At 42.0% G+C, this 23,600-nt stretch overlaps 1 protein-coding gene across 1 annotated transcript in view; it reads right to left on the reverse strand.

Annotated features, from left to right (window-relative positions):
- The window catches only part of OVA6 (Class II aaRS and biotin synthetases superfamily protein), a 42,480-nt gene extending 29,338 nt beyond the window's left edge, over positions 1 to 13,142 (reverse strand). The window contains exons 1-6 of the mRNA XM_087378572.1: positions 12,594 to 13,142; positions 12,424 to 12,480; positions 12,215 to 12,325; positions 2,247 to 2,333; positions 2,054 to 2,167; positions 14 to 220 (exon numbers count right to left, since the gene is read on the reverse strand). Coding sequence (XP_087234698.1) covers positions 14 to 220; positions 2,054 to 2,167; positions 2,247 to 2,333; positions 12,215 to 12,325; positions 12,424 to 12,480; positions 12,594 to 12,965 — 948 coding nt within the window. The 5' untranslated portion in view covers positions 12,966 to 13,142. The remainder of the gene's footprint in view (positions 1 to 13; positions 221 to 2,053; positions 2,168 to 2,246; positions 2,334 to 12,214; positions 12,326 to 12,423; positions 12,481 to 12,593) is intronic.
- Between the last annotated feature and the right edge of the window lie 10,458 nt (positions 13,143 to 23,600).

Below are 23,600 nucleotides of genomic sequence, written 5' to 3' on the forward strand. Positions count from 1 at the left end.
TACCAGACGTCACCTGTGTTTCAAAGGCACGAGAAAAATTTTGGCCAAGATTATGGCTTGTGCCTGCTTGTAAAGCCTTACGATCACCCATCATCGCTTCAATAGTATAAGTGCGAATTGCCCCAGCAAAGGTCTCCAACCGCGATTTCCTGCCAACAACAACTGGAATTGCGGCTTCTTCGAATGCAAACTTGCGATATATTTCAATCATCTGCAGTGCCTGAAAGTATTGCAGAGCAGAGCATTTTAGCACATATACATCTTTATATATTTACTAATTTTCATGCTTATTGTTCTCTCAATGCAAGACTGTTGCGAACCTAGAACAAAGAAGGAGGAGCTGCAGCTTGAAAGACCGATGAACAAGGACGTCTCTGACTTGTTCCAGGGAGATTCTCCATGGGAGCTAATGGAGCATCTGCATCGACATGTAGGTATTGGCCCATAGTGGGTTGTTGTGAGGCCGTGTTGGAGTTATCTAGGACACCTCCCCACCTGTGAGTGCCCAGATGAGGAGAGCATGGGGGAGGTGTACCAACTAGATTTCAGAGAGGCCATGGGGCAATACTGAAGGTAGATGCAGGGCTGCCACATGGGCAGTATGTTAACTGCCATGTGGGCAGCAAGGAGTGTCAGAAGTCTGTGATTATGTCAGTACCAGCCTGAAGCAGAAGAGACAGTGCTTGGACAGTCAACACAATGTCAGGGGCAAACTAGAAGCTGCAAGCAGGTCTGCAGAAATGTGCAGCAGACTGGAGCATCCAGGAGTTGTTTGGAGCTGATCTGCAGGGCAGGGCAAGGCTGGAACAGTCAGCCGACAGGCACGGCATGGAAGGCTGCCACATGGCAGAAGATTGCAGAGATTTGGCACGTCTGTGTCTGCAATATAAAGTCGGTCCAGTCTGTAGATGCACAGACTGGGTCGGGTATGTTTGGAGGGTTTCCAGCCCTGTAAAAGGCCCCCCAGCCCTGGGGTCAATCTATTCTATCAAGCTCTATCCTGGGCTGTTTACCAGGGCAGTAGGGAGGATGAGGATCATTCAATAGCTGAGCAGGACAGTATACAGATTACCTACAGGGTGACCCTGTACTTAGGATTTACAGTGCTACAGTTTCAGAGCAGCAAACAGATCTGAGGGTTGTGGAGCACTTGTCTACCGGTCTTCATCAAGAAGAGCAATAGCAAGGAGTGTCCACGGGGAACCACTATGCAGCCCGCTGAAGCTCAAGGAGAACACGCAGGCTAACAGTGTTTTGAAGGTGCCACGAAGAGGTCAGAGAACAGTTTTGGAAGTCACAGGGGTCCATATCTAGGCAGCACCCTGCTGCTAGATAGTGGCACAATGTGCATACATTTTGTATAAGGTTTTTCTCAATCATTGGGACAATATATATTACTGTTCCTACTCTCTCTCTCTTGAGGACAGTTCATTTACTCTCTACACATCTCCCTCTCTTTAAACTTGTGCACAATAGGAAGAAGTTGGTTTGAATTTAGCATTGTGTGATTTCTGGGCTACTCTGTTTTTATCTTCCGCTTCGGGGAGCATTGGCTGTAGCCAGCAACCTCCATCTCTGTTTTCTAACACAGAGGATATGGCAATGCGCTCTCAAGATTGTGGCCAGAATGCAAAGGCTGTAGAGCACACACATTTTTTTTGGGGTGAAATCCATTTAAGATTATATTACAAGAGACAGTCCCAAAAGCAGGGACAGCCAGTTGCAACCATCAGAAGATATCATTATATGACTAGAAAGCAGGATAATCTAGATCCCACATATGTAGACAATCATAGAATGATCATCGTAGAGATGACTGATACTTAGCAACAGAGTGATCACCAAAGACCCAATGGTCGCGGTCCTCTCTCTCCACAGACACACTTTTTTTTCCTTTGTAAGCGCACACACACACATTTCATGACAGAACGATGGACACACATATGCAAACATGCATGAAGGTATGATGGATAGCAATCAGCAGCCACATGAAAGAAGAAATGAGAAGGAGAAGTAAATCTGAGAAGACCATAAATCACTTATGGGGTCGTACCTCTTCCTCTGCTTCCTCTTCACTCATATGAGCTGTATGACCTTCTTGCCAGAGAAATTCAAGAGTCCGTACAAAAGGCTTTGTTCGCATCTCCCACCTAGTAACATTCACCCACTGCAAGACAAAAAATCAATAGAGATCTGTTCTATTACACAAATAATTAATCAAAGAGAAAATTGCATGAGTGTTCTACCTGATTGATCATGAGAGGCAGATCCCGATAGCTCTTTATCCATTGAGTGAACATATGATTGACGATTGTTTCACTCGTTGGTCGCACCTAACCCCACCCTCCATTCGAAGCAAACAGAAATGTTAATCAGCTTCTTAACATCCTTTTCTGAGCATATTACTGGTATCAAATGTTAGAAAATCAAAATAATCAGATGATCTAGTCTATATTATATTAAGGAGCCTTCTCGGCCACATACGAAGCCCACAATGAGACATAGCGCTGCCATCCACCCTGTCACGTTATGTCAGCATGGATTCCAATTTCTATACCTGGACTCTTTACAATGTTGTTAACATGTCCAGCCTATATGAGATACCCAGACTGAGGAGCTTCCCTCCCAGGACAATGTCATGAAACCAAAGAATCAGCCTACTTGAAAGTGCATGTATAGGGGGCTTGGCAAGTGACTTTCGTCAGCATTGTGACCCAGTGTTCAAAGCATACTCATCTTGTTCATGCTAGGAGCTCAGTGTATTGTATAACAGATTGAAGTCGCCCTCTTAACTATTTGCATATTCAATGTTCCCTCTGACCAACCATACAAGCCTCTTTACTTATCTGCAATCTCTATACCCTCTCTTGTTGCCCATGTCACCTCAAGAATGAATTGTCAATGCCCACCAAGCGTTTGGCTCTACCCAAAGAAAAAAAAAATTCACTTCCCTTCCAGTCAAGCTATCCCTGTGAAATAGCAAGTTTGATATTTTATTAAATACTTGTTTTCCTTAGTTCCCACGAGAAGTTTGCTTGCAAATGAAAACTAGTGTTAATATCTCAATCATTTTTACAGCAAGAAATCAACAAGCTAAAATGCAGCAGACATGCCTCCAAGACATGTGAAATGATCCTAATTTCCTATACAAAAGGCTCCCTACTAGCACCAATAGATTCTCTCCGCTTATGCCAAGTTGCCTTATGATTCTTGATTTACTGAACCCATGGCTGAAACAACAATCACCAGCACTTGGAAAGAAACTGGGAGCCCTGAATGCTAAAATGTTATATCGACATAGATTTGTGGCAACAGCTGTATCGGGTAAGGTGCTCGGGCTAATTGTGTCCTTTCCACCCGCTGGCCAGTTTGTCTTACCCATATATGAGAGAGAGAGAGAGAGAGAGAGAGAGAGAGAGAGATTGTGGCCATGAATAAAGACATCATGGATGCTCGGGGTTATGCTAACTACTATCTTTACTCTTTAGGTTGGGGCCCGGCAATCATCCCCTTATACAACTGCTATTGGTTCCCACTGAAGGGCTCGGCTGAGGCTATGAAGCTGTCCATGGCTGAGGCTATGTTGGCTGCTCTGGGTTTAAGGCTATGTTGGCTGCTCTGGGTCTGAGGCTAACTGTAGGGGATTGTGTCCATGAGAGGACAGTACATGTAGAAGCTAGGGCTGCTGTAGAACTACTGCTGGCTGTACAGGCTACTGCTGTTGCAGTACTGGCTGTTGGGGCTGCTGCCGATCCTGCTGAGGGTATATGGCTGGTTCTGCTACTAGAGCTGATGGTCCTGGATATGGTCCTGAATGAGGGGAAAAGCCTCCTTCTATAGCCTTGAAGGCTCCATAACTGCCATCTCAGAGACTGGTTTGAAACTGCTATTCAGACAGGTCTGTAACTGCCATTTCCACAGACTGGACTATAACTGCCATTTTCACAGAATGGTCTGTGTAATGAAGGGGGAAAGAGGGACTAATGTAGTGGTACCCTAGTGAAAGTTAGAGGGGATGGAGGATAGACGAGTCTCATATGCACAGAGGATAGATAGCCAAGGGCATGAAACGGAAGCAACGAAACAGTACCGTTGAAACGGCAAAATTCCATTTCAAAAACTTGCGTTTTCTAAAAAACCCTGGAAGGGTTGGGTTTTTAACCTCGATGGTTTTTCCTAACACTGATATGTCACATGGTTCCATGAATCAGGATAATAGTAGATACTAGGGATGCTTTTAACTTGTGCAGCTGCAAAATTGGAATCCGCTTCAGATTGTTGTTGTTGATTCTTGAATCATCATTCATGAATGATAGATCATCGAAGCATAGATATTGAAGCATGTTTTCAGGAGCAAGCTCGTGCCATTCGGGACCAGGCTGATCTCATTTAGGGACTCAGATAGGATATCTCACAGCTCCGGAGGGAGGTCACCGCCATACACACAGTCCCAGGGAGAACTCCAGTTGTTGAGGCACAAATTGCGAGCATGCAATCTATAATTGAGGAGACTTCCATATGGGTTGGCATGGCCAAACGGGGAACCTGCAAGGCCAACCGTTTCGGCTACCCTCATGGAGCAACAGTAGAGAGCTAGTAAGACTCAACATCACAGTTCGTGGGATCCCGCGCACTGAGGCTACACCAATGACAGATGTGACGGCCTTGGTGGCCACTACACTGGGTGTAGCTGAGCACAGGATCGATAGGGCGTGGTGGGTGGGGAGAGACCCCAACCGAGAGCAGCCCTTGATCATACGGTTCCATGACGCTTAGGCACGACTTTCGGCTTTATGGCGCAGGTCAGTCCTGTGAGATCAACCAACAATCTCCATGGATGAGGATCTCACCCCTCTACAGGTTGAGGAGAGGCGCTTCCTGTTGCAGTAGCGGGATCAAGCTCGTAAGGATGGAAAGTGGGCAATAGTACGAGATGGACGACTTCTTACAAGCCCCCGTCGGGCATCAGCCCCCCCTCCCACATAGGGAGGCGAGGTCTATGGGACTTAGATCTCCGAGACCCTATCCTGCACCATTTGGAACTATAATGGTACCTTATGGTCAGAACCAAGGAACTTCTCGGAATCCTATACAGGTCGCAATATAGTCTTCTACACAGAGACATCAGAGTCCAGAGCGCCCACTACCAGTAGTCAGCGGATACACATGGGAGTCAATCTACAGAGATGAGACTAGGGACACAAGGGGAGTACGAGGGTCAGGAGGAGTAGCAGTTCTTTACAGATCCACCCTTGGGGACCATTTCAGTAGAGCAAAGAGATGCACATTCCAGGTTTCTTTGGATCCGGATCCAACACATTGATAGCCGGGATCTATTTATTTCATTATGCTACTTCCCTCTTGAGACCTCCCACTTTGCTAGAGATATTCGAGATGAGGCTGAGACATCTCCATTTGCAACTCTTTATTAGTCCATTGATGACTTCTCGAGCCGCGGAGAAGTCCTCCTAGTTGGGGACTTCAACGCAAGGATAGGCGCCCGACAAGTACCACTCCTCGACTTCAGTAATGATTCCATTCTACTGCCGGACATTGACCTTGAGGGATCAGGTATGCTACTGGTTTCGGATGACAGACGAGGTCCGATCACATCTTATGGGCAAGCCCTATTGGATCTCGGTAGGATGCATGATCTTATTATTTACAATGGTCTTGATAGATGGCCCGCCTCAAGTGGTCTCACATGCTTTCCACATGGGGGAGGCTCTAGCGTTGTTGATTACATCATGGGATTCCTTGCCTTCACATCTCGCATCACTCATTTTACCGTGGCACCTCTTCCCCCAAGAGCTGATCATACCTACTTATTCTTCAATATTTCCACTTCCCGTCGCACAACACCTTCCACCCCACTGATTTCTTACTCCACCTATCATGACATACGCTTCGACCGCGATCACTCACCTATTTACTTGGGCTGTCTGTACATACTTCTCGCTTCTATTAACTTCATACCCCTATTAGAGGACCGCACTGACCTGATCACCCGCTCACTACACGAGGCTGCTTTTCCCTCACACCATTCGCTCCACCCGGGGCCATACCTTGTAATAGCTGGTACGATGATGAGTGCAAGGCTTTACGTCGTCAGCTTACATTCGAAACCAAAAACAATCTTCCGAACGAACCAGAGACGCTACGCGAGTATCGTCGTGACTGATACGTAGAAAGAAACTAATATACACCTAGATGAATCCAAGAACATTCCCAAACTCATCCTCTAAAAACACAACATAGTGCAGTTTCAATCTCACGATAGTCACTCATAAGATTGAAAACCATAAACTTCATCACGCATAGCAGGGACTAGCTACTATGACATCCCCACTCACGTCATCAACACCCAACAGTGGGTGTAGACCATAGTATAAAAATATGCTCTTACACATACAAATCCACACACCCACATACTTGAGCATCCATTTATACAAAGTCTTCGTACTGAGTTTCTGTCAGCACTCTGAAGGTGAAGGGCAAACTCAGCCATGACGAAGGCTAGCACTAAAGGAGAAGGCTAATCAAAAAATAGTCCAAAATCTCATCATTCAAGCTACAACTGCTTGTGAAGTCTAAACAATTTCATTTTAGTCTCTCCCAAACGAGCATCTAAATCTAGCTGATAGGGCGACGCACCATTTAAGATAGATAGAATTATCACAATACTAGCCGGCCGTAACTTGGACGAAAACTTCACAAGGTGAAATTTGCATGTCCGCTAATACGGCAGAAGCATATACCTAGATGAATCCAGGAGCATTCCCAAACTCATCCTCTAAAAACACAACATAGTGCAATTTCAATCTCATGATAGTCACTCATAAAATTGAAAACCATAAACTTCATCATGCATAGCAGGGACTAAATTTCGTTCACCGGAATGAGGAGGAACTACTGAACATTTTGTTTAGTAACAAGTTTAAAGGAATTTTGGCGGAGATTTCTAGAGGGACAGTCCCCCTTACCACTTACTGACACTCAAGTCTAGCATAACTATGCACGCACGCTATATGGCATCCCAAATCAGCCAGTCCCTGACATCTCACATATGCCATGCCCCACATCCTACACCCTCTTCACTGAGGGGGGATGAAGGATGTCGTAATGAAACTCTATAATGGTCGAGCGAAGGATCATGAGGGGCTATGCACTGAGTTCATTGCATATGGGATTAACGTCCTAGCCCCGATCTTAGCAAAGTTATTTAATGAAGCTATTTGTTTGCGGTTTCCATGCACCTGGACCATTAACACTATTTCACCCATTCACAAAGCAAGGGATCCCATGAGCCCGAAGAATTATAGGACCATTATCATTGGAAACGTCATGTCGAAGATTTATGCATTAGTGCTTGATTCTGAGGTGAGTCAATTTGCAGAGTGTCAAGGACTTAGACCAGTAGAATAGGCTGGATTCCAACGGGATCATGGAACCATGGATCACATTCTCACGCTCAGGTGTATCATTGAGGAGGCGAGGGCACAGAAGCAGAGGGTTTATTGTTGCTTTGTGGATTTCCGCAAAGCATTTGATACAGTCCCAAGAGCCCGCCTCCTCCAACACCTACAAGATTTGGGTTATTACCAGGAGATTGGGCTGTCATGGCACTTTACGAGAGTCTCAGACAGGGTCTGGGTGGACAGACGAGATCATGAGCACTATTGGGGTCAAACGAAGGTGTCCTTTATCACCTACATTGTTTGGCCTCTACATTGACAAGCTCGAGACAGTGATGCAGACACAAGGGGGGATGGATGCTCTCTTGCTGGCACTCTGATCCAGATATATGCAGATGACGTGGCACTTTTGTCTTCCTCAGCAGAGTGGCTCCAGAGACACCTTGACGCACTACAATTTTTTTATGAGTCTCATGATTTGAAGGTCAACCTTGGTAAAACCAAGGTTATGATCTTCAATACATCTCGAGCCGTCATGCACCAAGAGCAGTTCACGTTTGATGGGTCACTTGTTGAGATAGTTTCGTCACACGTATCTTGGGGTTGTCTTCTCCGGACCCCCATCTTCACTATGAGACCCGCGATGTAGGCCCGCCTGGGCAAGGGATACGCTTCATTGACCAGACTAGAGAGGCAGTGTTTCCGCTCGCACTTTCAGGATCCACGAACCAAGGGCCTGCTTTTTGACTTCTTGGTTCACCCAACGAGGATGTATGGCAGCCCTTGCTGGGGGCCAGACTTGTCGTATATAGAGTGGACTCATGTGGAGCAACTACAGGTTCTCATGCTATCGCGGATGATTTGCGGCGGTAAGCCGTCCGATCCTCACCAGATCAATCAGGCTGAGTTTGGGTCATCCCCATTACAGCTAGATGCTGCATTTCAGGTCATCACCGAGTCAAGGAGTACAGGGATTACAGTTCTGAGCGCAGCAAACTACCTTGGCTGGCATTGTCCTCCTCTATGGCACTTTCGGCAGGGAGGGACCAAAGATGCTAGTATGCACGCACAGAGAGATGGTTTGAGCGACTAGAGCTCCACATGGATAGGCTCCCTCCCTTCCAGTACAATATGGACGCTCCGTTTTCTCCCCTCCTGTCACACAAGGTCAACCAGGTAATCCGTGAAGATCTCTTACAGGTACACACATTTCGCACCTGGTTGGGACCGAGCAAACTCCCAATGAAGCTCAGCTTCTACACAGATCACTGCTTGCACATCACAAAGGAGGGTTTCATTGACCCACCAAGATACACGCAGATCCACTTACCCCACTCACTGAGGATCTCTATTGGGCAGTTCCGGGTCTCTTCACATAGACTTCGTTTCGAGAACGGCAGAGTAGAGGGCCTATGCACATTATGTGGCATACAGGAGGTTGAGACGTAGGAGCACTTCATCTTCAGGTGCCCTATTTTCTATGAGATCTGAGGGCGCCTCTTCAGAGATAGCTCTGGGGTTTTGTCCCGTTTCCTCTCCCACCAGACCAGAGATGTTTGGCGGGCTTCATCCATGAGGTAGTCAGGCACCGCGAGAGGATACTTTGATCACGGAGACGAGCAGACTTCTTCCTCGGCAGATCCCTCTCAGAGCTCTATTACGGAGTTCTTCTTGCCAGATCACAAGGACCCCCACGAGACGAGACCTCGACATGATTGTGACCCAGAGCCACTGACTCGACAGCTCAGACAAAGGATTGACGTGCAGATTACACTTGGGGATATCCCCTCTCTGTTTAGAGTCGGAGCCTGGCCGACAGGGGTTATTGGGGTTATGGTGGCCCTTGTTAGGCACAAAGCTATGACTAGGAGACGTCAGGACCGCACCTGTGAGCAATTGACAGCACTCATATCAGGCATCGACGAAGGGAGGAAGGGAGGACCATGAGCTAAAGGTATCGATGGACCAAAGCACTCGTTGCAGAGACAAATGCAAAGACAATGAACAGCTCTCAAAGGGCATCCAAAGTAAGGCGCACTAAATTAAGGTGGGAGGCTCTTTGTTTTTGCAAATTGTCCCAACTTTGGGCCAACAGATTGCAACCAAAAAGCCACTCCCACCTCTTACTCCATCCCACATTTGGCCAGCTTTCGTCTTCACGGATCAAGCTTTTTCCTTCAAAGGAAAATGCAAGGCTACGATACTAAATGTTGGGTTTGGGGATGACATGCAAACACCAAAATGTGGAGTTGTATTGAGAATGCAATAGTTGTGTTACAAAGAATAGCCAAAATGAGGAACCTCTACAAACGAAACTGACCCTAGCGATAAAAATCTCCTAACTTCAGCAAAAAATGCCCCAGGGGTGTGTTCACACCATGCTACTCATAACCTAATATACCTAGATGAATCTAGGAACATTCCCAAACTCATTCTCTGAAAACACAACATAGTGCAGTTTCAATCTCACGATAGTCACTCATAAGATTGAAAACCATAAACTCCATCACGCATAGCAGGGACTAGCTACTATGACAATATTATTATAATTTTAACTTTCAGTGTGAATATAAGTAAGCAATCTATGTGTTACCGTATACAATGTGCATGTTCTTTAAAAACCGGTTAGTGCAATTCTTGAGCTCCATTTCTACCCTCCTCACCAAGTGGTATTGAAGGACAAGGGTGCATCCCTCCATATCTGTTGTGTGCAGCATCACATATCGTGGCCTCAAATTGGCCACTCCTTGCTGCCATGATGAGCATCGAGAAGACAAACCTGGCCACACATAGCATCTAGATGAATCCAAGAACATTCCCAAACTCATCCTTTAAAACACAACATAGTGCAGTTTCAATCTCACGATAGTCACTCATAAGATTGAAAGCCATAAACTCCATCACGCATAGCAGGGACGTCATCAGCGCCCAACAGTTGTTGTAGACCATAGTATAAAAATATGCTCTCACATACAAATCCACACACCCACACATACTCGTCTTCATACTGAGTTTCTGTGGGCACTCAATTATACACATAGCATCTATCTCTAGAGTTATCCCATTGTTACCACTGGTCCTATCCAACGCAAATCATGATGCAGAGCATGTAATTGCTCCAAGACAATTAACATGCAGGCAAATCAAGTCTTGGAAGGCTGTGGTAACTGCAACTTTTAGTACCACTGAAAAATAGACAATGCCTTAGATTTTTTCTTGACCATCACCACAAAGTATTGACCTCCCTCATCAGGGTTTATACCAAATCAAGCTTCCCTATCAATGAGTCAAGGCCATGTGAAGCGCCAAGCGCCTAAATGATGAATGGAAACTACTCGTCTACCATCCCTCCCATCCTAAATGAGTCAAGGCCATGTGAAGCGCCAAGTGCCTAAATGATGAATGGAAACTACTCCTCTACTATCCCTCCCATCCTATTGTGATTGGACACATTTTGTCACAACTTGTCACACATTCTTTGGGCCCACCTTCAACAATGTCTACACAAATGTGTGTAGATAAACCCCCTTGTCATCTTGCTGCTTATTCTTCCATCATAACAATTTATAGCTCATAAGAACTGTGTCTTGGGTAAAAGAAGACAAGCATATTCAGAATGTTCATCTTCTTGACATCACTCGAGCTATCAGAAGGTATGCCCCATCTATACTTCTTCCATCCATCCTTGATAGGCTTAAGTGCACCTACAATAACTCTTCCAATCTATTCATCAAGCATAGAATTGTGCATCTTCATCTATGCCAATCCATCGAATCCATGCTAGCTCGACATTTAACACTCAAAATTATTCTCCATTGACATGTCATTAATACCCGTTGCTTTATCGATCTCAAACTCCACTATGTGTGGCCTCTCTTTTTGCCAGCTCCCACTAAAAAGTGTCCCATGCAAGTCCTCGATGATGTATTTGGCCCATCTCCTTCCTATATCAACATGATGAGAGCTCCATTGGCAATGGAAATTGTCAGGATTCTCCATCTCCTCAACATCATACTGCCACGAGGAGAAACTGGTAGCTCATACAAATGTCCTCAACAACATTATTGCCAACTCAAAAGTTTTCACTTTCCCCCACCTTCCACAATATCTACAAAACTCATATTTGTCAAAAGGCATCTCTATTGACTATAAAAGACCATCACAATAAAGGCATTGTGCTTTATTAACTTGGCAATTTGGCAATGCTTAGACATGCCGACTCATACGTAGCAAAAAGCATAAGTGTTCTAAATACTATCGTGAGATTCATAGAGAGTTTGACACCGTTTTTTTTCTTACTTGGGACACCCTTTAAGCTTAGAGTAATTAATTACCTTCAATGGTTTACTTTTTCCATGGAATCCTTGATCAATTTTAGACACCTCGTCAACACTGAAGTACAAACCCTGATATTAGGTGTTTCAATTTCCAACATTAGGTACCACCCCACAAGACCTAAAACAAGCAATACACGACACTCTTCAAAATAACCAGGAAGGAACTGCACAAAAAAAGGTGCTAGAGTGTGACATTGTAGTAGCACAGACGTAATGCTCCAAACCCTGCATATACAAATTCATGTGTGCGCATCAACGTGTGTTCGTTTCATTTTTCTGCATATATGTCATTGGCTAAGAATCTCCCATGAACATATTAGCAGTTTACATTTCAGTTGGCTGTAGATATAACACCCCTATCTAGGCATGAATGCAATCATACATCACCACGGCCCTTGACATAAAGCACAAAATCGGTCCTACCTCGTGATAATTTTTACAAGGAGAAGGAATCAAGCTTACCACCAATTTCTCTTCCAACTCTTTGCCGCCACCAATAGTGACTAAGGCAAGTTCAGGACTAAAGCCTTCAACGTGACTAGCTTCTTTTTCAATAAATGAATAAGGAATGAACTGCAAAAAAAATGAGGAACAGAACATGATATGCTTTTCTCGACACATTAACTCGAACTAATGTCTCCCAATATTAAGCTTGATTAAAGTACAGTTACCTGCGGAAAATACATGTTTGAATGCCCAGTCTCCTTAAATTTCGCGTCTAGATAAGACTGCAATAACACGAATTCCCCAACAAAGTAATTAACCTCCGGTCCTGCTGCTCCAACGAGATGGAAAAAGACAGACGGTGTCCAGATTCATGACTAAAGCATAACCCGTTTACCTGGATAGATTCCCATATTGCATAGCCATAAGGACGAATCACCATGGTACCTCGAACAGGCCCATAATCAGCAAGCTCAGCGGCTGCAATCACATCTAAGTACCACATATTAAAATCCTCGCTTCGAGGAGTAACACCTTCTTGATGACTTTTTTTCTGGTTCTTTGAAGCATTTTCATGCTGCTGCTTTTTATTCGCTGTGTGCTCCTGCTTAAGAGTGACAGCATCACTCGGAACGGATGCGCATTGGGGAGCCAAGTGGGCACTACGGCGGCAACCCAGGAGGTTTGAGGGGAATCTGATGCGAGCAGAGTGGGAAGCAGCCAGTGCAAGAGGGCCCATGCCGTGAAGGCGAAGGGCACCAGCTGCCATGGCTGTTGAATAGTGCCGCAAGCAATTCTAAGTTCGGAAAGACAGAATCTGACGGCATATAACGAACCCCTCTTACTCTCTCTCTCTCTCTCTCACAAACACTTATGGTGATTGCTTCCTAACGTTCTTTCTGCTCTTCACTGAAAGTCAGCTACTTAGACATATATCTTTATCCACACAACTGGGTTCACACCACCTGGCCGGTTCATTGGAAGATGGCTTCCGAGCGTGTGGTGGTTCACACCACCTACCTTGTGAATTGGAGGATCGCTTCCCGATGTCTGATTAGTGTAGCAGCTCAAGGACATCGAATGGACCAATCATGTAGCACTTGGAGGAGTTGGCCATCGCATCGGCGGCCTTCTTGGACCAAACACACATTTTTTGTATCAGCCTCTGTGCCTCCCCCCTCCTCCTATTGGACCAACTAGGACTGTAGCCCTTCACACCACCTTTCGGAGGATGGCGGACAAGTGGTGCGAACCCAACCTTTAGCAATACCAATTAGGGAGCACTAGTTAAGGCTCCTAACGAATGACCGCCAAAGGTGGTTGAGCGGGTGAGTGAGTGTGGGGCCCAGGGGTGTGTCCAATCACCAACTGGGGACCTCTGCCCATCGGTCCTGTCCTTCCAAGATGTTTTTTTTGTTTAGTGTGTTATGGACGCGGTTCTTAGGACGCACTAGTTAAGGCTTAATGGAGTGTTAACATACGGGTGGTTAAACACCAAGTGCTCAAAGTTGGGCACGTGGCAGGACACCAACTAGTAGAAAATGATTGGATCCTTAAAAAGGGGGTGGACAAAAGCTTGGGTAGCCAAACTCCACCACCCAAGCTTTAAACCATGGACACCACCGGATGGAGGCAAGAGTTCAACCAATAAGGTAAAGCCTACCTACTGACAAACATGGGACTCCTGACATTTTCTTTCATGCTTACCACACTAAGTGTGCTTTCCCATGTAGTTAACTTAAATCTTTAAAGGCTTGTAAAAAATGCTTGTAAATTTAACACTCCCCCCCCTCTCCCCCAAATAGATACGTTAAGGAGTCGTGTGAAGAGGGTGTGAAGAGGAAGAAGTTGGTATGCATAAATTTGATGGCTAAGCTAAGAGTGAAAGGTCAGAGTACCACTTTAAGTAAGATCTTTTTAAGATAAATTTTCAAGATCAACTCTGAACTTGTACACCATGAGTACTCATTTAAAAGGTCTTTAAAAAGAAGATTCCATTGTGACCTTAACTTTAAAGAACAAACTTTGGATTTGTGAAATAAACCATTTTGTACCAAAAGAGCCCCAAAAGTTTTAGTCAAGGCCACTTTGTGCATAACATAGTGGGTTCCAATGGGAATGTTATTCCCTTGTTAAGGTTATCTTTAACTTAATGGAATCAGTTATGTTAAGCTCATAAGCTAACTATAGATGGGAAAGGGAGTTAATTAAGCCATAATTGGACAAATGTAGAGTTTTGACCCTCGTAAGGGTCCAGATTTATGGTACATTCAACCCTTTTTCCCTCAAAGTCAAGGATCATTGTTTCCTATTGTTAACGATTGGAATATTCACACTAGCGAGGGCTTTAGCAGCTTGCCACCTTGTTTTCTTGTTGGAGAGTTGGAGGAGGGTGTGAGTGGGCAAGGCAGGGTGCTCTGCTTGCTGCTTTACCATAGTGGTTGTGATGTCATTACTCATCAAGGATGTAGTTATGCAAAAAGGAAACTTTCTTGCAGCTTAGGTACCTAAGGCAAGCCAACTTTAAATCTATGCCCGGTAACCCATAATAGAAAGAGGGTAGCACAGCATTGGTCAAGGTAAACAATGATCCAGGAACCCTTGGTCAAGCAAGCAACAATATCAACTTGAAGTTCATAGTACTTGGAGCATCTAATTCATTCCTGCCCCCTATCTCTGCATCATGCATAGCGCGCATCACCTTAAACCTCTGTGATGCCATGTTGAATCAATCTTGTGACCTACCTTAGTTTAGAATCAATGGAATGATGTTGGGAGGTGACCCATGGCTATTTGTGCTATATGTGAGGTGTGGATTTGTAGGAACTCCGATGGTTGAATGAAACCATTCTCAAACAAGTGAAGGAAGTGAATAGCATGCTATTTGGTGGTAAGTCTTTGTGCCAAGGAGATTCACATCTCTAATGGGGGCATAGCATGCTTTGACATAGACATCCATAATGAAGGGTCTTCATTAGTACACACAAGTCCCTTTACAACACTTTTTACTAATACTTTTTAACACATTGATGGGCGTCAATATAATTGTCAAAATAGAGGTTGGAACAAGTGTCATTATAAGCATTGATAATTGGAGGAAGATGGAGATCACGATATTGGGGAAGAAGATAGGGATCTGTATCACCTGATATTATTGAAGAAGATGAATTAGAGGATTAAGTCTTAGGTAGGCGATGATGATATAGGTAATCAATTGACTATATAGTTAGAGATAGACTTATTTGGCTGCATTGGCTCAAGATGAAGCTGTTGATGTAAATCGTATTGATTGATTCTTTCACCATTGATAAGGCTTTTTATCTTTGCCCCTTTCACTTTTATAGTGGTATACATACTCTTATATTTTTTGTCTTTCAAATGATAAAACTGGTAGTAAAAAAATATTTCGGGTTCTTTTGCAAACAATGTCCTATAATTCTATTAGTATGGAAAATTTTTACTAGTGTTGGTAATACCAACACTGGTAAAAGGACTTCTGTTAGTGTTGGTACATACCGACACTGTCTCAATGTCGGTATATACAGATACTCTTTAGTGTCTGTATATACCGAATTTGTCTTAATGTCGATATATACCCACACTCTTTAGTGTTGGTATATACCGATACTAGTACTAACATAAAACAAAGGAAAAACAAAAAAGAAAGGAGAAAAGGGGCAAAAAAAGAGAAAAACCACGGATTATGCATCAGATTGTTACTTGTTTGTTATTTTTCTTCAGTAAAAGATTTTGTATAAGAGAAAAGATGTGTTTTTTCATGGATTTAAATTTATTTAAATTATTAACAAAGTTAAAATTTTTAAGGGAATCCAATAAAAATTTACACTAGGATTTTTCAAATATAGAGTTTTAGATTGGTGCATCAAAATGATATGATAAGAGGGTACTTCTAAACTATTAGCAATATAAACCTAAACATCTTCTAAATTGAACTCTCTTGCAAATTTGTAAAATTTTCCATGCCTCAATTTGATATAATACATTGTGAGTTCTCATAGTTTATTACATGGAAATTGTGTGTAAAATCTTTAGCAACAAACAAGAAGCTAGATTTAAACCATAATATAATCCATGAATGCATCAACTCTTAAAAGATGAGATAGCATAACGTCTGGTTGCACACTTAGTTATGCGAATCATTAGATGAATCTTTTGCATGATCTCTTAAGATTCCTTTCATAAGCATTGACACCATCATGCTCATAATGTGCTACTCTTCGATGTCCTCTATATGAAAGGCGATCTAGGTTTGGGTAATGACCCAAAGAGCTTAAAATTTAAAAACCTTGTGGAGGTAGTATAGCCACCAGCTCATAACGTAGGGGAGGAGCATTAGAAGTACTTGCACCATGTCATCTACTCTGACACTTTGCATCTTTTACTCAATGCCTTCATCTTTAGAGGACACGTTGCTTCCTTGATACAAATTGGATCACATACCACCATTTTGCATCCAATCGGAGAAATAACTTGAGATCAACTTATGTTATTAAGTGAATCAACAATCGTAAAATGTGCAGTTCTTTTGTGATTTTTGCATCCCAAAATCGGGATTTGCCATTGAAGTACATTCATTTTACATTTCTAAATATCTAGAGGATATTGTAGGCATATATCATCAAAGGAGATTGCAAAGTCATCAATCAAGCCAATGAGAATTTTGGGCATTGAGGGATCAAGTACCCATAAAATCTATTTATTGCCAAGCAAATGCGAAAGTGAATGCCTCCAAGATGCAATTACTTATGTCAAATTAGGCCCACCAAATGAAGCATGGATGCAGTAGGGATGGTCCATATAAAGATACTTTTGATGGTTTTAATACACCATTTTTCTAAGATGCACATAGTGACAACCCTCCAAACTATCCCCACAAAATGGGGAAACCATCAAATACTCTCAGTTTTAGACTTGCACATTAATGTAACGCAAGATAGTCATGCATGGTCCACAATAAAATCCCCCAAAACATTAGGTCGCTTTTGTTGATGGGTCATGAGGTATCATACACCTGAGTGGTGGGCCGCAAAGCTTGAAACTCATCCATGTGTGGTCAACCATGTTCTTTACTAAGGCTTGCATGGAATTATTAAGACTAGCATGAGATCTCCCTTCTTTGTAGGAAGCCACAAAGGAATATTATAGTTTACAACTATCACTAACCGTGTAGACCAAGATGTGAATTGGCATCCGTAACACCATCGTAAATGGCGAGGCTCATCTTGTTTTCTCTTCAGTTATGATTCTCAATATGCATTTATTGAGCAATTTAGCAAGCCAACCCACAAGTTGGGCCAATTAAGTGCAACCAAATTTGTGTTTTAGCCTTGGTATAATAGGCATGTGTCGCATCACTTTCTTTGGTATCTTATGCCCTTGTGTATCTTGCTTATATTGTAATGCTCCACATTTTTGACAAAACTATGGTAATGGTAGGAAATGTTATTTACAATATTCATGTGCTTAGTCACATGGGCTCTTATAATCACATTTCATTAATCATCTTTAATCATTATTATGTGTTTTTTGATGTTTTTTGCACCCAAAGGACCTATAATTTTCCTATAAGTTATGGACATAAAGTGGGCTACCAAATTGAGTGAAGACATGGAAAGTCCAATCTTTATTAGTAAATATACGCAAGGCCCCATTATTATCCAAAACCATTAACAAACTTATGAATCATTAGTCTATGGTTCCATGTGATGTTTATCACTTTATTTAGATAAGTTTTCCATAGGATACGCGTATAAGTGGGCTCAGAAGTTCCGCATAGGCTACTTTCTGCATAAATAAATGCCACATACAAACTGTGGTGTATGGTTGGGAAGCATATATCCACTCGAGTAGGTTGGCTTGTCCTTCAATGTCATGATAGTTTAGCAATGCACCATTGAGATATTCTTGTACACACACACACACACACACACACACACACACATGAATGCATGCATGCATGCACACATAGGCACTCGCGCATGCACACACACACACACAAATCATTTTAGGGTAGAATAGGTCTTTAAAGCCGTTATTTGCCCTTTTTATAGATTTCCAATGTTGATATAATCATCAAAAAGGTATTCGCTTATCAAATAATAGTATCGGTATAACTATCAGTGTACATATAAATAATTGATATATCGACATCTATATTGAATTGTCATAATGACAATTTTCTCAATAGTTCCATATTGACACTTATATCAGCATTTTCACTCTTTTTAAAAAATATATATGTAGTTTTTGTTAAAATAATTGTTGCAAATGATGCAAATGGTTGTATTGCTTCTCATACAAATCCACCTATGACAATAATGTATGCCTATGATTGTGGCCATAATAAGACTACTAATAACCTCCCAATTCCTTCACATTCCCATCTACGTTGGTCTCTGCGTTGTGTGAGGACATTCATGTGTACCCATGTAACATGGATAGGCCCCTCCTAAGGACCATTTGCATCTCCACTTAGACTAGGTACTTCCCTAGGATGTTCTCTACAAAGTTTTGTTCAAAAATCAATGATCAAAGTACGATCATCTCACACGCTACATACACACAAGGGGACTTTGATTCTAGATTATGACTCTCTTATCTCTATATAGTACCCATTTTGCTAGGGTTCTAGTCTTCATGACGTTTTGTGTGGCCTTCCTTTTTTCGCAGTAGGTAGAATTGTGGCCCTCTTTTTTAACATAGTCTATCTTAGATGGATGATAGTAGGTGGATCTTCACACCAACCATCTATTGATTCCCTCCTACCCTTTTGTGGCTCCTATACTGAAAGAGTAGGCTAGCTTCAAGATTACTTTTTGGAGGGCTCCCCCTTCCACTTCGGAAGAGATTGATAAACAAACTATCATGTGGGATGATAGTTTACTTGATGATCATGGCAGACCACTTGGTACTTCTCACTATTTGTAGAGGTTTAGATGTGAGAGAGGTCCACTATCATGTGCGATGATAGTATACTTGATGATCATGGTAGACCACTCAGTACTTCTCACTATTTGTAGAGGTTTAGATGTGAGAGAGGTCCACTTCTTTGAATTTGATAATCAATGATTTGTCCTTTGCTCCATCGTTCCCCATCTTACATGCCATTCTTCTTTGAACCCCATGATCAAAATTTTCTTCCTTGTGCCATTCTTCCCCATCCTACACGCATTTCAATTTGTGAGATTTCTAGCTATATCTACAAGGCTAGGCACATCCACGATGATCACAAGTTTAATGTTGAAATCCTCGTCCCTTCTTCAACTCTTTGCTCAAAATTATAGATTACATGAGAGTTGCTTATCACTATAGACTATGATTTTGTTTCCTTACAATGGGACGTTTCGATAACTAACTTACCATGTCCTCACAAGGAAAAGGCTTTATAAATGGAATTGAATTGCAACATAGTAGGAAACCCATGAAACATATGCAGTAAAATACTACTCATGGCACTTGACGTGGGGTCCAAACATGAGGAACCCATCCTAAGGGGACTTTATTTACTTTGCCAAGGATACATCCACTCAGATCCCTTGATCAACCATCAAGGCACCATTTATCCTTATCATTTCTAGCAAGTCACCCATGAATTCTTCATAATCTTGCATGATTGCTAATTCCATCTCCATGTCTCATGCTTCTTGCAATCCAAGGAGGGAAATAATTTCCACAACTTTTAGATGCTCATCTAGAACTCAAGGTATTTTCAACATGCAAGAACATGAAAATTGCATGGAAAACCTTCTTATTCATTATCTTGGTCTTCCCACCTCTAAATAGAGAGGAAAAGGATCTCAACACAAATATTTGCAAGAGAGCCCATTCCTTTATCAAGCTCTTCATCACATCAAAGCTTGCAACACTCAATGCAAGAAAACACATAACAAACCCTTGCATTCTGATGAAGACACCATTCAAGAGTTATGTTGAAACATGTTGAAGGCATCAAAAGGGTGGAGACAGATATTAAGAATAGGGGAGAAATTGAGGAAGGATCTCTCCTTGACTGCTAGGCACTTGCTAAGCTCTAAAAGTGAAGGCTCATGTGGTGAAAGAAGGGAACAAGATCTTGTGGAGGACACATGTGCTTGTGAAAGTTGCATGGAAAGCATTCTCATTCATTATCTTGGTCTTCCCACCTCTAAACTGAGAGGAAAAGGATCTCAACACAAATATTTGCAAGAGAGCTCATTCCTTTATCAAGCTCTTCAATCACATCAAAGCTTGCAACACTCAATGCAAGAAAACACATAACAAACCCTTGCATTCTGATGAAGACACCATTCAAGAGTTATGTTAAAACATGCCGAAGGCATAGAAAGGGCAGAGACAAATATCAAGAAGAGGGGAGAAATTGAGGAAGGATCTCTCCTTGATTGCTAGGCACTTGCTAAGCTCTAAAAGAACCTACACCATGAAGGCTCATGTGAAAGAAGGAACAAGATCTTATGGAGGACACATGTGCTTGTGATGACTCATAGAAATGCGATAGGGAGCGATGGTCCAAGCATAAAAGATGAGAAAATTTAGAGTTTTCCTTTCTAGAAACATGTTGTGCAATAGCATGGGTGGAGTGTCCTCTTAGTCAATGGGGATCTTTGTAGTTGGTTGGTGGCACTTGGTTTTGGTGCCCATGGTTTGGGAAACATGGTTTTGGGGTAAGCAAATGGGCTTTATTACATCCTACCTAGTAGTTAGCCTTGTCTAGTTACATCCTAGCTTGTAGTTAGCCTTACTGATTGGATGACTCATTAGTTAGCATATCAATTATGCTAACTACTTAGTTCATCTTGTCTAGTTAGCACACAAGCTCAAAGAACACAAGTTGGTGGTCAAAACCATTACTCCCATGGTTGTGAGAGAAGAAGTCGTGGTTTGATGAGTCATGGTTTGGGTGATATATTTTTTGCAATCCATGGTTTTACATGCAATCCAAGTAGATAGACTTAGTTCGAATGTAACCATACTAGACGGATTTAGTTCATGTAGTCAAACTAGATGGATTTAGTTTCCATCCAAATGAACAAGATGAACGTAGTTCCCATCCAACAAACTAGCTACACTTAGTTCCATTCTAACCAAACTATTGAAACTTTGCTCCTAAGGTCTAGTTTTCCCCAATTTAAGGGTCTAGTCTTCAATTCATAAAATAAGGGTTTTTCCTCAAGCTTTCCCTCAACTTACCCTTTGTTATCTATTCACATAAAAAAGAAAGTTTTTACATTCTTCTTATCTTGGCACCTTTTGTTATGACTTTATTTGGATTGTACAACTCTTGGATTATGCAAAAAAACTTATTGAAGACAAACTTCATGTTTCTTTTAGTCATTTAACCAATTAAAAAGAGGATTTGTCTCATAGTCAAAACAAAAAAAACATCCCTTATAATTTTGTGTATTGCCTTTATAACTATGAAGAGAGAATGTTGCCAATTCCTATTATCTTGTGCGAGGTATTATTCCCCAACAAAATGTTGAAAACCATTATCAATTGCTGGTCTCTTTGAAGCATTAGGTTGTTGATAACCCCCTCAATTGGAGTTACCTTTGTTTCTAGGATTCCATGTCCCCTTTCTATAGGAAGGAATATGCTAATTTTGGAAGATGGAGCTACTTGATAATTCTAAGAATGTCTCCCAAGACTGTGTGTATAAATATTTCCAACTTATGATTGGGTTTGCTTGCCTTTAGTAGAGAATGTCTCGTCTTCTTGTTAGTTCATTATTACTTTTAGTCTAATCTCCAACAAGTGTAGTCAAATGCTCTTGGATTGAGACAATCCATTTCACCTAGCCTCGCATGCCAACTTTTAAGTTGTTTAGAATGGACTTGGTGATAGTCTTTGAATAAGAGACCTCATGTCTAGCATGGTCTTGGTGATAGATAGTCTTTGAATAAGAGATCTCATGTCTAGTATGGTCTTGGTGATAGTCTAGAACTCATGTCCATGTAGCCGTTTAGCATGGTCTTGGTGATAGTCTTTGAATAAGAGACCTCATGTCCATGTAGTTGCTCTACTACTACCTCCATTTTATAGTACTCTATGATTCCTTCGGTATCCAAAAAGGAATGTCTTATTTCCTTCAATGCCCTAAACTTCTTCTAGCAAGCTTGTAGTCCTAACTCCACGATTGTTGTTGCTAGCTGGCGCATAGGGAAATTTCTTAAAGGGTCATATTTCTCTCATTTATGCTATGAGAAACCAGCTTATAAATTGCTCTTGGGATGGCAAGAACCTTCTCAATCATGAATTTGTCAATGTAGAGTTTCTTATCTTAATAGAAAATGTATCCCTCCTTCCAATTAATCTCCAATTAATTGTTATTCGAGCTTGTGTAAGGTGGGTAATGCAGAGATTAGTGGATGCATGAGATGCCAAGATTTGAACACTATTAAAGGATCGAGATACGAGGAACAAAAGTAGCAAGGAGTAGGCCCAAGACAATTGAATCCAAGGGTTGCAAGAAAAAAGATTGAGCTGCAAGGGCTTGTAGGGAGTAAGAGGTTATATGAGAGGCCTGATGATTTGGAGACTACACATGTAGTAGTCACTAGCACATTGGGACTCTATGAGCAATTCAAAAGCTCTTTTCTACATGCAATCCATCTTACACTCTCATACTATAGCTCAATCCCATTTTCTTCTAGTCTCCATCCCTACTCTTCCAAGTTCTTGTTGTGTAACTTACGTAAAAGTTTAAACCCTGGCACACATATATATGCTATAGGCTTAGCTCCTTCACTTTTATTCTATTGTTTCAAGCCCATACCTCTTCTTCTTGTGCTTAAATGTATGTTGCAGACACATGTCCTCACTTTGTGTTCTATTTCTTTATGCCCATCCCTCTTGTTCTTATTCCTCAAATCATGGCCTGCTTGATCTCTATAATATCCACAAGTATTCATTAGGCCATGGCTTTGCATTGCCACAATGTGTGTATGTCTATGATCCTATACTACCTAATCATAGGGTTCTTTTTCATGAAACCTGATCGTGTTGCATATATATAAATTGAACATTCATAACATATATTTGTCAGTCTTGTGTGGATTTGCTACCAATGTGGATGAAGTGATGAGTTATGGTGGAGTTCCTTATAGTTGGCTATAAACAATACTTCTAAGAAAATGGCCCTTGAATCCTTGTGCCTAGCCTTTTTGAATGAATTGGTTCTCTTCTCATACTAGCTACCTTTGTTCTATTATATTAGGCTTGTTCTGTTTTTACATTTGCAAATAAATATAAATGTATACATTGGGCTTTCCCCCTTTTAATATATCAATAATTTTAAAATCTTTGTGGGCATGAATCCTACTACTATCACTATAATTGATGACAACATCTTCATCATTAGAATCTTTGAGGTTAAATAAAAAGGCTA

This window comes from Dipteris shenzhenensis, chromosome 8 (assembly GCF_047967505.1).
Source record: "Dipteris shenzhenensis isolate YYH24624 ecotype China chromosome 8, Dip_SZ_1.0, whole genome shotgun sequence".
In the NCBI taxonomy this organism is placed as follows: Eukaryota; Viridiplantae; Streptophyta; class Polypodiopsida; order Gleicheniales; family Dipteridaceae; genus Dipteris; species Dipteris shenzhenensis.